The sequence below is a fragment of the Lontra canadensis genome, unplaced genomic scaffold, assembly GCF_010015895.1.
Source record: "Lontra canadensis isolate GAN:19392208 unplaced genomic scaffold, GSC_riverotter_1.0 scaffold6, whole genome shotgun sequence".
In the NCBI taxonomy this organism is placed as follows: Eukaryota; Metazoa; Chordata; class Mammalia; order Carnivora; family Mustelidae; genus Lontra; species Lontra canadensis.
The window spans coordinates 2,264,996-2,278,559 of record NW_022631000.1 but is presented as its reverse complement, the minus strand read 5'-3'; the positions used below and the strand labels follow the sequence as shown (position 1 = coordinate 2,278,559).

The following is a 13,564-nucleotide window of genomic DNA, read 5'->3' as shown; positions in this document are numbered from 1 at the left end:
CTCTATAAGATATTTAAATCCTTTTAAATTTATTGAGACTTTTTTATGACCCAGAATATGGTCTATCTTGGTGTATGTTCTGTGTGTACTTGAAAAGAATGTGTATTCTGTTATTCCTTTTTTTTTTTTTTTTTGTATTCTGTTATTCTTAAGAGGAATGTTGTATTTGTTTGCTAGGGCTTCCATAACAAAATGCCACAAAGGTGGTGGTTTAAACAACTAAAATTTATTTTCTCACTGTTCTGTAAGCCAAAAGTCTGAAATCAAGGTATCATCAGTTTTGAATTCTTTTGAGCCCTCTCTCCTTGATTGAAGATGGCCACCTTCTCACTATGTCCTTATATAGCCTTTCCTCTGGATGCACACATCCTTGTTTTCTTTTCCTCTTATTAAGGACACCAGTCACAATGGATTAGAATCCCACCCCATGACCTCATTTAATTTCATTTACTTTTCTAAAGACCCTAACTCCAAATAGTCACATTGGGAGTTAGGACTTCAACATAGGAATTTTGGGGAAATAATTTACATAGCCAGTATTATATAGATGTCAATTAGGTCCAGTTGTTTAGTTGTATTGTGCAATTCTTTTATATCTGTGGTAATTTTCTATCTACTTGTTCTATCAATTAAAGACAGAAGAAATTGAAATCCCTGACTATAATTGTGGATTTATTTCTACTTACATTTCTATCAGTTTTTGCTACATTTATATTAAAGGTCTGTATTATATATACACTTAAATTGCTTAGGATTCTAAGAAACTGATCAATTGATTCTTTTTCATTATAAAATTATCTTTTCTGTTTATGGTAATACTATTTGCTCTGAAATCTAATTAGTTAATATTGCATATCCACTCAGGCTTTCTTTTGATAAGTGTTACCATCTATCTCTTCTTTCCATCCTTTTAGTCTTAATCTGTTAGTCTCTATATATTTAAAGAGTGTTTCTCATAGGCATCATACAGTTGGTTCTTGCTTTGTTATCCTATCAAATAATCCCTTCATTTTATTTTGTTTAGAACATTATACTTAACATGACCAATGATATAGTTAGGTTTAAATCTATCTCATCTTGCTATTTGTTTTCAGTTTGTCTCCTCTATCCTTTGTTCCCTTTTTCCTCTTTTCCAGCGTTCTTTTAGATTTTTTTTTAGCTGAAGTGTAGTTGACACACAATGTTACCTTAGTTTCAGGTGTGCCGACATAGTGATTCAACTTTTCTATACATTATGCTATGTTCTCTACAATTGTATTTACTATCGTCACCATACATTATTTTAATATTATTGACTATATCCCAATGCTGGACTTTTTATCCCTATTTTGTATTCATTCCATACTGGAGGCCTGTATCTCCCATTCCCCTTCATCCATTTTTGCCTATCCTCCCACCCCCTGTCAACCATAAGTTTGTTTTCTGTGTTTATGGATTTGTTTCTGCTTTTTGTTTGTTCATTTGCATGGATTTTTTTTCTAGATTCTACATATAAGTAAAATACAGTAGTTGTCTTTCTCAGTCTGATTTACTTCACTTAGCATAATAGCCTCTAGGTCTATCTATGTTGTTACAAACAACAGTCTCATTCTTTTTTATGGCTGAGCAATATTCCATTATATATATGTACCATTTTTCTTTATCCATTCATTTGTCAATGGACACTGGGGTTATTCCCATATCTTAGCTATTGTAAATAATGTTGCAATAAACACAGGGTTGCATATATCTTTTCAAATTAGTGCTTTCATCTTCCTTGGGTAAATACCTAGTAGTGGAATTACTGGATCATATGGTATTTCTGTTTTTCATGTTTTGAGGACACTTCATACTGTTTTCCACAGTGGCTGCACAAATCTATATTCCCATCAGTAGAACACAAGTGTTTTCTCCATATTCTCCAACACTTAGTATTTCTTGTTTTTTTGACTCTAGCTATTCTGACAGGTGTAGGGTGATATCTCATTATAGTTTAGATTTGCATTTCCCTGATGATTAGTGTCGTTGAGCATCTTTTCATGTGTCTGTTGGCCACTTGAATGTCTTCCTTTGCAAAAATATGTCATGTGTCCATTTTTTAATTGGAGTATTTGTGGGTTTTGGTGTCAATGTGTATAAATTCTTTATATATTTTGAATATTAAACCCTTATCAGATATATCATTTGCAAGTTTCTTCTCTCTTTCAGTAGGTTGCCTTTTTGTTTTGTTGATAATTTCTTTTGGTGTGCAAAAGTTTTTTACTTTGATGTAGTCCTGATTGTCTTTGTTTTTGTTTAACTTGCCTGAGGAAATATATCTAGAAAAATGTTGCTAAGGCCAACGTCAAAGAAATTACTGCCTATGTTTTCTTCCAGGAGTTTTATGGTTTCATATCTCAAAATTAAATTTTTAATCCACTTTGAGTTTATTTTTTGTGTATGGTATAAACAAGTGGTCCAGTTTCATTCTTTTGCATGTAGCTGTCTAGTTTGCCCAGCACCATTTATTGAAGAGACTGTCTTCCCTATTGTGTATTCTTACTTCTACAACTTCACAAATAGTGCAAGAACTTTACATTAGTATGGCAAATATTGTCTCCTCCTGGCCTATCATTGTTATACATTTTACTTTCACATGTTAATATATCACACTAAATTGTTATTTTTTATGCTTAAATGGCAAATTATCTTTTAGAAAGAAATAATAAAATTATTATACCTACATACATATATAGTTACTATTCTCAGTGCTCTTTATCCCTTTGTGTGGACTCATATTTCCATCTGGTATCATTTTCCTTCTGCCTGAATGTCCTTTAATCTTTCTTGTAGTGTGGGTCTGTTGGTTTTGAATTCTGTTGAATTTTGAAGGTATCATTGGATTTGAGTTCTTTTGAGCCCTCTCTCCTTGATTGAAGATGGCCACCTTCTCACTATGTCCTCTCACTATATCCTATTTCACTTTTCTTAAAAAAGGATATTTCCACTAGTTATAGAATTCTAGATGATAAGGTTTTTTCCCAGTGTTTAGAGATGTTGTTTTACTGTCATCTCACTCTCATTCTTTCCACTGAGAGATCTGCCTTAATCCTTATCTTTGTCATTCTATATATGATCTGTCTTTTATGCCTCCTTTAAAAATTTTTCTCTTTTTACAATTGGTTTGGTGAAACTTAATTATATTAGTATAGTTTCTTCATGTTTGTTGTGCTTAGGTTTCTTTGAACTTTTTTGGATCTGTGGGTTTAGAGGTTTTATCAAATTTGGACATTTTTCACCATTATTTCTTTGAATATTTTTTCTGCCTCTTTTCTACTCAGATACTAAAATTATGTGTATATTATACTGCCTGAAATTATGCCACAACTCACTGATACTCTGTCATTATTTTTAATTCTTTTTTCTCTCCACTTTTATTTTGGGTAGTTTTTATTGCTATGTCTTCAAGGTCACTAATCTTTTTCTGCAATATCATCTCTGTACTACTATCATCCTGTGTGTTTTTCATCTTACACATTTTAGTTTTCACCTCTAGAAATTTGATTTCAGTCTTGTTTATATCTCTCATGTATTACTTTTTTGATCACATGCATTATAATGATAATAATGTTTTTATTGTCCTTGCCTGATAACTAACATCCATGCAAGTTCTAGATTGATTTCCACAATTTATTTCTCTCCTCATTATGGGTATTATTTTCCTGTTGTTTCACGTTGGTGTGCTGGATATGTTTTTTTTTAATCTAAAGTATTCTTGAATTTCATCCTGGACATATTTAAATTACTTGAAACCACTTAACCCTTTTGAGTCTGGCTTTTCAGGTTTACTAGGTTAGACCAGAACTCTGTTTAGTGTAGGGCTAATTATTCACCACTTCTAAAGCAACACCCTCTCGAGTACTCTTTCCACTGCCCCATAAATTATGCAATTTAAAACATGCTCAAGGGGACCAAATTACTTTTGGATATTAGCATAAGTTAAACCTATTTAGAAAATTAAACCGGCTACAACATCTAAATCATGTTTCTAGAGACAGGAATTCTAGATTTTCACAAGTTTGAACAATGCATAGCACTGCCTTCATCTATCTATTTATAATGTGAGACCAAATGTCTTCATACAGATAAATAGATTTGAGTTTACCTCCACCTTCTGTACACGCTCAAACAAGGCTAAATGTCAGAGTCCTCTTTCTCTTAGGTCCTCATGTGAGATACATCCAAAAACCTGAAAACAGGCCCTGCTCCATCACTGATTCTGTCAAACGGTTCCCCAAAGAGGATGCTACTGAAGGGAATGCCACCAGCCCACCGCAGAACCCACCTACCAACCTCACTGTGGTCACTGTGGAAGGGTGTCCCTCATTTGTCATCCTGGACTGGGATAAGCCACTAAATGATACCGTCACTGGTAAGATCATGGCATAAGGACTGATACTTTGGTGGGAAGCAGTGATATGTGAATGTGGTACCTGGGTCAAACTATGTCCTATAAGGTATATCTCAGGTGTAGTGAGTCCTAGCAGAGCTGTATTGCCGGAAGTGTCATATGATGGGAAAAGATCATCTATGTCCTCATTATGGGCTTTCTGTTAATTTAATCTCTTTAGGTTGTATTCCTTCCATCTCCCCTCAGAATTCTTTTTCATGGTATAAAGATAGATCTGATCTTTCCATTATCAAGAAAACTACAAATAACATAGAAGTTGGCAGTGCTGATGATATTTAAACCAGTTTGCATTTCACCAAACTAATTTCTAGATTGACCTAGAAGTTTCCAGCAGGTTGAAAGTTATTCAGTTATTTTAGGAGAAATTTTTTTTAGAATTCTAATACTGGTCATTTTTCTGCTCACCTCAGGAAATTTTAGTTCTGATATCACTCACCTAATCCCTCTAAAAGTGACTGTGAAAAATAAGAAGGGAGTCATTCTTTGAATTTATTATATGGGAATTTATTTCTTCATAGTGAACAGGTTAGTCAAACTAGAGAAGAGGGAGAAAAGACGAAGAGGATGAATCAGCTAGAGGAATATACCCAATAGGGGGATTACACAAAGCTCCTGCTGTCCATGTCCTACTATGCTTGGACAGGTAGACAGGGTCTAGAGGGCCCCACTGAGAGGCTGTCAGGATGGAGAAAGGAAAGTACACAGGGCAAGTGGGGAGTGGGAGATTCAGCATCTGACAAGTTTTCTGTGAATAAAGAAGAAAACAGCAGTTATTTCTCCTCAGACAAAACTGTTTGGTCTGGGGAACTTCTGCTAAAACAGCCTATTTTGCTTAGCTGGGCTCTTTTTTATTTAACCATATTTTGTGAATTTCATTTTTCATGCAGGCCTTGCCTTTGTTTTGAGAAAGAATCAGCCATTGCTCATATTTCCTGGGGATTTGCCTAGTCCTGCTTCTTCACTTGGGACTATGCCAGTAGGCGCTACCATCCCAATATCTAAAAAACAATCTCTTGAGTATTGACTATCTCATGGATTAAAAAGTCAAAACTCCTAATTCATGTAGTGTACTAATAAGAAGGAGTTCTCATGACAGACTGAAACTTAGTTATCATAGAACCATAGAACCATAAAATTTCATTAGTCTTAAAGATGTGGGACTTCAAGTTGGAATTGGTTAATATATCTAATAATCCAATACATCTAATACATATTCCCTTTGGTGTCTCAATATCTGATTTAACTTTTTAAGAGCAAAAGGATTTTCCTTTCTGGTTCATCATGTAACTTTTTTTTCATTGTAGAAACTTGTAATCTCCAAAAAATAATGAATAGGGTGTGCTTTCTCTATCTAACCAATTACATTTGTAACATTGTTACTAAATGTTAATGGGCTGTTTAAGATCCTTCATAAGATACTGGACTTATGATAACAATTTTCATGGAAATGGACTATATCTCTTTAGCTGCAATATTTTCTAGATGGAAATAAGTCCATATTTAATCATAACCTAGTGTATATTTAAATGTTGGACCATATATCCTAACAGTCTATTCTACTTTTTGCACTGTTTATTTTTAGTGTTTTATATAATCAAATACCACTTGGTATAATCAAATACCACTTGATTTCAAATGTAATCTTTTAGAAACCAGCAGATCATGTAATGCAGAGGTTAATTCTCTCAAATCACTGGAAATTATTTCATAAGAAAAGATTGAGAACGATTGCAAAAAGAGAGTGAAACATATTCTTTATTCCCTGAGTTGGCTTCTGTCAGTAATCTGTCTTTTAATTGACAGGAATGTATTACCTCTAATAAATAACATCCAAATTTGGTAGCTTCTACATGTCCCTTCTACATTAAGGTAAAAATAGATACATCTAAGAAATTGGTCATAGCCTGGGTCCTTTAAGTTAGTTATGACGTGGTGCTTTGTGATATGCCAAGAGCATACCAACGTAGATTTAAATCCCAGACTGGCTGTGTACTATATATGCAAATTGAGTATGCAGTTAACCTCTTTGGTTTAGTTTTCTTATTTGTAATAACAATAATAATTCCCACTGTTATCAACTTATGAGGATAATTTTTTAGAGAGGGAGGAGGAAAGGGCAGAAGGAGAGGGAGAGTCTTTTTTAAAGATTTTATTTATTTATTTATTTATTTATTTATTTATTTTAGGAAGAGAGCTTGAGCTGGGGGAGGAGCAGAGGGGAGGGAGAGTGTAGGGGGCTGAGTGAGCGGTGGGGAAACATCTCAAGCAGACTCTCTGCTGAGCATGAAGCCCAATATGGGGACTCAATCACACAACCCTAAGATCATGACCTGAGCCAAAACCAGGAGTTGGATGCCTAACCAACTGAGCCATCATGCACCCCCGATGAGGATAAAATTAAACAATGTAAATGTGCATCATGAATCAGAAGCTGTTAAATTAATGTTTGTCAGTAGCAGCATTAGTAAGACTGGTAAAAACAGTGTCACCATTATTATTTTCATGGTCTGTTTTCATGGCCAGACTCTAATTTTCCAATCTTTATAATAAATGGGATTTTTTCTGTTAAGTAAATTTTCTCTTAATAGGGCAGTAATACCCTCTGAGGGGATAAAATACCAATTATTCAGTGCTAGTTCTTTATAGATAATTTATATCTTTACTGTTAAGGAATTTATAAATCCCATATTTTAATTTTTTTCCATATTTAAAAAGTAAGAAATATGGACACATACTAAGTGGTTATCTTTGCCTTCTGAAATATACTCAGAATATGGCTATAGATATTCATTCTAAACATTAATATTCCATTTTTATGGTGTTGGACTTACAAAGAAGTTATGATTGCTTTAAAGCATTGCAAATGAAGATTTTGTAAACCTTCATTACAAAACCCAAGAAAATACTTTCAAAAGCCAGAATTCTGAGAGAAATTCTAAATGTATTTTTATGAAGTAAATTCTATATCCATTTTGAAAACTTGGATATTTCAGGATAAAAATAGTATTAAATAAGCATTTAAAAATGAGTCAAAAGAGGGGTGCCTGTGTGGCTCAGTCGATTAAGCATCTGCCTTTGGCTCAGGTCATGATCTCAGGATTCTGGAATCAAGCCTCACATCAGGGAGGCTACTCCTCCCTTTCCCTCGGCCTGCCACTCCCCTTGTTTGTGTTCTCTCTCTATCTCTATCTATCTCTCTGTCAAGTAAATAAATAAATAAAATCTTTTAAAACAAACTGAGTCAAAAGAAAACTAGAGAAGATATGCGGTAAGAGTTTCTAGTACTAACAGCCTGGGGTAATATTAAAAAGAATATTATGCAGTCAATGAGAAGTATCCTAAGCCTAAGATGTTTTTTGAAAGTGGTTGCTTTCATGCATAGTCAACTGGAGTGTGATATAATTTTTTCTTTGGGTGACTAAGAAGCACTTGAATCTTTCCAATTGGCATCTTTCCAACGTTTGTATCTTTCAAATTTTTGTATCAAAACACAACTCAGGGATAATAAGGGATAATAAAAGCAATAGCAATAATAGGTACCACCTGTTGAAAAAAAATATGCAAAATACTATTAAGCACTTTGCATATATTCCTAATTTAATCCCCACAAACAACACTATGAAGAGATCTTATTGACATTTTATAGATGAAAAAACAGAGATCAAGGCAAGTGACTTGGTCTGTTTCTTTTCATTGAGTCATAGCATCTCCCTTTTTTTTTTTTTTTTTTTTCAGGAGGGGACTAACTAGCCTGCCCCATGCCCTTTATTAGAAAAGTCATGAATGTTTTGGGTCCTTCGTATCAGAAACACATCTAACCCTGTATCCAACGAGCAGTTTCCATTTTTAAAAAGATCAATTTTACTTACATTTTGATTACTCCCATCTATTTCTAGTAAATATTGCTTCACAGCTGAGAAAAAGATATAAAATGGATATATTTGAATTCAGGGCCCTACCCTTCCCTCCCTTTCCACCTTCTGTAAGAACAAAGAGCCAGCTGAGAGATGGATTGGGAATAGAAGAGTCTAAGAAAGGAATACCAAATACTAGCCATTAGTCCTTTGGTAGCTGTGCTAATGTGTCCAGTACAATGGCCATTGTCTTCTGGTTTAATTTTGTGAATTTTTGGAAGGATGGTCATACGAAATTTTTAGAAAGAGCTATCCTCCTTTTTTGATTTTTAAAATATACCATTAAAACTTCTTCCCAAATTGAAATTGGTTATTATGTCTTCCCGAGTTTTTCATAATTTTAGTTTTATTTCCAGTCTCCATCTCCCATCTTTGGTCTCAGTGCTAATAGCAGAAATACCTAGTAACCTGCCACCTCCTTCACAGCCTTCCCACTTTCCCTGATGGCTGACTTGTGTATTTGGAGTGGGGTTTGTTGTTGTTTGTTGTTTTTTGAGTTTTTAAACAAGTTTAAAAACTTGTTTAAAGTTTTTTGAGTTTTGACAAGATCTGCATGATCTTGTCACACGCATTAAACTAAACCCCACTGAGGGCAGGGAAAGCCAACTAACAACTTTATCAATTATGTTCTTAATCTGAAAGTCTTTCTCTTGATTAGTCCTGCAAGTTCATAGAAACATGCCTCTAAGTGACATTTATGGAGATCTCTATGCAAACTTAAAGGTCATAATTTTTTTAAAAGGATGATCATCCAGAAAGCATATGTAAGCAATAGGTATAAAACTTTTGTAACTTACATAAGCAGTAGGTACAAAAATCCCATAATTCTGTAGTTCAAAATAATGAACTGTCACTCATTACTTGGTTAACTGTTATTTGCTGCATGATTTTAAACCCAGAGTTTTTTGGTAACAGCACTATGAATGCAGTGGCCTTTTCCCCAGCTGTATAATAAAGCTTCATACAGAAGAAAACATGGCTTCTACTCAAGTACCACATCTCATACAGAGCTTTCCTCATACTGAGCATTCCAACAAGAGCAGACCAACTGATTTGCCTAGCAACATCATTGGCAACCAGTTCAAAGCCACCACGGGAGTGTTATCAGTCTTCATAGTTAGCAGGCCTTCATGTTCCAGTAAAGGGAAAGCAGAAATGGCCAATGAGCAACTCCCAAAATGCTTTGGGACCTTCGTCATCCACTGACCATCCCCATCCGGGAATTGCTAATGTGTAAAATCAGTACGCCTCAAGGACTGCAGGCTAAATTGCTCACTTTTATGTGAGTGACTTTATGATGCTGTGTGCCTTAAGAATAATTAAATCAGCCAGGATGTAAAGATAAGTATTTGTTGGCTTTTTCGCTTTTCAGAATATGAAGTTATATCCAGAGAAAATGGGTCATTCAGTGGGAAGAACAAGTCCATTCAAATTACAAATCAAACCTTCTCCACAGTAGAAAATCTAAAACCAGATACAAGGTAAGCCACCTGTGCTATTACAGGTGAATTCTGAGAGTGCGAAAGTTGTAACAAAGGAATGAAACTACATCATCTGTCTTTGTCTTACGGGACAGTCTAGTTTGCATTTCATTCTTTGGCTTACTGTGCATAGCAGTATATACCTCTAGAGTCATGTTTTGCAAATACGCAAGTTATTGGTGGGGACACAAGAGCTAACGAGGTGGTCTTGTAAGTTAGCACTCTAGGTGAGAACATTGAAAAATAGAAGGTCGTTAATACCAAATGTTGATAATTAAGTACCAAAATTCAGAGGAGGAAAGTTTTGTAGACCAGACACAACTGGAGTGTGTATGTTGTAAACTCAATTTGAAAACAAGAATTTGGCTGCCATGTTGGCAAGAGGAGAGCAAGGAAATAAAAGCTATGTAACAGATACAGATGAAAGTTTGTGATAGATAATGCTTCAAATAACTACAGACCATTCCCAGGCGTAGCAGTCCTTTGCTTTGGGGATCTTTTTATCACAAACAAATGAGAATCAATTTTTGAAAACAGAAATATATAATATTGACAATACAGTAAACAACTTTTCTTGGCATCTCCTATTACACATTCGTACCGGGTTGTTTATATTACTGTGTGGTTTTGTCATTTCTTTTGAAATATAAAATACCCAATATTTTGTCAGCTCATTGTATTGCAAGAAAAATAAGGGCCTTACACACTTCTAGAAATGTAATAGAGAAGGTTTTTTTTGTTTTCTGTTGTTTTGTTTTGTTTTACATGGATAAATCATCACATTTACTGTTCAAGGAGATTCTCGAATGATACAGCCAAGAATTTCCTTAATAAAGACAATGTACTAAACTCATTTTGGGACTAAATATCCCTCTCTGGAAAATCAGTTTCCTTTCTCAAACTCCAGAACACTGTTTGATAAGCTATCTATGCATTCAGCTAAAATGAAAACATCCTCACATCTTAACTTATAGTAAGCCAAGCAAACCAGATCACTTTTCAGAAAGACACAATCAGGAGTTTTTCCAGATTGAATATTTCATAGCTTGATAAAGTTTCTTGGCATTTAAAAAGATCAGCAGAGGCAAAGATTGGAACACCAGCATTAGAAATTTTTTCATAAATTTTACTTATATCTCTCATTGTCATCAGTTGATTAAATTGAATCAGGTATTGAATATGACACACAAAAGAGCCTTTTTAGTTCTGATAACAAAGAACCTCTTTTATGTTTTCAGGAAAAAGAGAAGCATCTACTTCATTCTAGAAGGTTTGCTGTGTATAAACTGTAGTCTTATACTGCAAATATAATACTTTCCGCAAGCATTTTTTTAACGTTCTTTATTTTAAGCTGTCATATGGAAAATTTTACAACTGCTATTTTTTTAAAGGCTGTAAGTTAGCCAAAATAAGCATGTATTTTAGTAAAAGCCCATTTGATGATCTTGGTTCTGTTTCCTTAGGGAAATTAACAGAGAGAGAGAAACTATTTTTAACATAATTATTTTAAGAAAAGAGTAAAAAATCAGTTATTTAATTTGGCCTTTTTAATAGGTGGATTTGGGCTTACAGAATGTAGATGTTTTACAGTTTCTTGCTTTTTATTCCATTTAATACATTGAAAACCATTTTGAAAAGCATCTAATTTCTAAATGTTCGTGTTCCTTTTCTGAATTAGGCAATCCTCAGATCTTCTCAGAGTTCACCTATTATTCATGATCAGAAAATAATTTTTTCAGTGACATTTTTAAGCCTGTCTTGTTTATAAAAGATTTATGTTTCCATTCAGCTAAGATTTGTCAAGTGCCAACAGTGTGGTTGGTGTTGTGACTACAAACATGAATAAATGTGGTGCCCGCCCTTGAGAAGCTTGAGGAAGTGGGGTAGTAACAGATAATTAGTAACCGATTATTCTACACAAAGTGGTGAGAGTTCTGGTAAAAATATATACAAGTTGCAAGGGAAGCCGAGAGTGGGTTGCACTTTACAAAGGCTGGGGAAGTTAGGAAGACTTCCTGGAGTAGGTGATAACTGGGCTGAGGCTTGAAGAATGTATAGGAAGGAGTTAGCTGGGTAACTGTAGGAGGGAAAAGAAATACCACAGAGAATAGTCCATGTCCATACAGAGGCCCGAATGGCATGGTTATGTGCAGTGAAGAATCAGCTACTTTCACCAGTGAAAGGGGTGAAAAGTGGACGGAGGCAGTAAAAGCAACAAGGGGTGGAGGTGAGGCTATGGAGGGCCTTCTGTGCTAGATCAGGAAATTTGGCCAATAGATGGGGAGACCCAGAAAGATGGTAACTGGGAATGGCTTGCTCCAAGTTTCATTTTAGTATTGTTATGATTTTGATTTAGATGGAATAATCACTTTTGATACTAAAGCAACTTATAATGAGTAACATTTGGTAGAATAAATCGAACAAAACTTTTTGTTATTGTCTTGCAAGAGTGCCATTTTGGCATCTTGCCTAATTGGCCAAGAGGCACATAGGAGACAAAAGTACCCTGGGCTAAGCTGCATTTCATTCTGGAATTACATGACTAATGAGTCCTGGAGTTTACTTCTAGCTTCTGGTTATAGTTGTTGTAGGACTTATGCTAATTATTTCTGGAGTTTATAGCCTTGTCCCTTTCACCCCGCCCTAAGGTGTGTGTCTTGCTTGTTACTCCTGTCCTGATGAAGGCCTGATGGACCTTCTAAGGAGGGACCCCTACAACTACCCAAATCTCAAGACAAACAAAGCCCAAAGGAGGCTCTTTCTGGACTTGTCCCTAAGAAAAAAAATAATACTAAGTTTTGGAATCCCTGAAATCGGAATCCCATGCCAGTTTTGCCAGATGCCATAAATCTGGGTCCACTCAGTGTTTCTATTTGGCTTATTTTACATTATTTTTAGAGTTTGATATGATTGAATGAAATCCATTCATATATAAGGACTGTTTAAAAAGAAAAAAAGGACTTTCAATATTCATAGCTAGGACTGTGCTAATAGTCCCTGCTGGGTCATGATTTAAAGGTTGTATATTAGCAGTTTGAAAACATTTCCTCACTGGTGACAGAAATGATACACATGGATATAAAGGTGCTCTGATGAAAACTGTTTAGTCTACAGTTTGTGGAACTTTGTGGTGACCAAGTAGTTCAGCAGATCCCAGTCTCCAGCGAGTGGGAATGCATTCTGTGCTATCTTAAAGGTAGGCTAGAGATTAATGTGTTTATTTAATAGGCAAAAAACTGTTTTCAGCTGAAATATTATGGGTTGAAACCCCTATTAATCAAAATAATGAGCTAAGGAAGAATAAAGTGAAGTTGAATTATGTCATTTAATTTGAGATTTCTGAAGCCTAGAAGCAGCTGGGGAACCAAAAGTAACACCCATGAAACAATGGGAAAGCGTGGTAAGACAGCATAAAAGGTCACATAGAACCTACCCTGAAGTCCTGCAATTTAAAGGAGGGAAAGCCTCACAGAATACTCGAGACTAGACCTTGATGATAAAGGATATAACTCAATGGGAAAAACTGGCAAAAAAAGAAAGAGCACCAACAGTATTGTTTGTTCAGATCAAGGCCACGTGTATGACTTGGGTGAATTACAAGTAGTCCTCTGACTTACTCCTGACAGGGTTACAGTCAAATTAATAAAATTGTGAGTGCCAAATATAGGTTGGTTGGCTTTTTCTTTTATTTTCTTTTTTTTTTAATGCAAGATTTTTCCATAATATCTTATGTTCTGAAG

At 34.9% G+C, this 13,564-nt stretch overlaps 1 protein-coding gene across 5 annotated transcripts in view; it reads left to right on the top strand.

Annotated features, from left to right (window-relative positions):
* Window positions 1–13,564, top strand: part of ABI3BP (ABI family member 3 binding protein) — a 245,382-nt gene that overhangs the window by 212,428 nt on the left and 19,390 nt on the right. For all 5 annotated transcript variants that reach the window (XM_032852058.1, XM_032852062.1, XM_032852059.1 and 2 more), the window contains 2 exons: window positions 4,181–4,390; window positions 9,716–9,824. In XM_032852058.1, coding sequence (XP_032707949.1) covers window positions 4,181–4,390; window positions 9,716–9,824 — 319 coding nt within the window. The remainder of the gene's footprint in view (window positions 1–4,180; window positions 4,391–9,715; window positions 9,825–13,564) is intronic.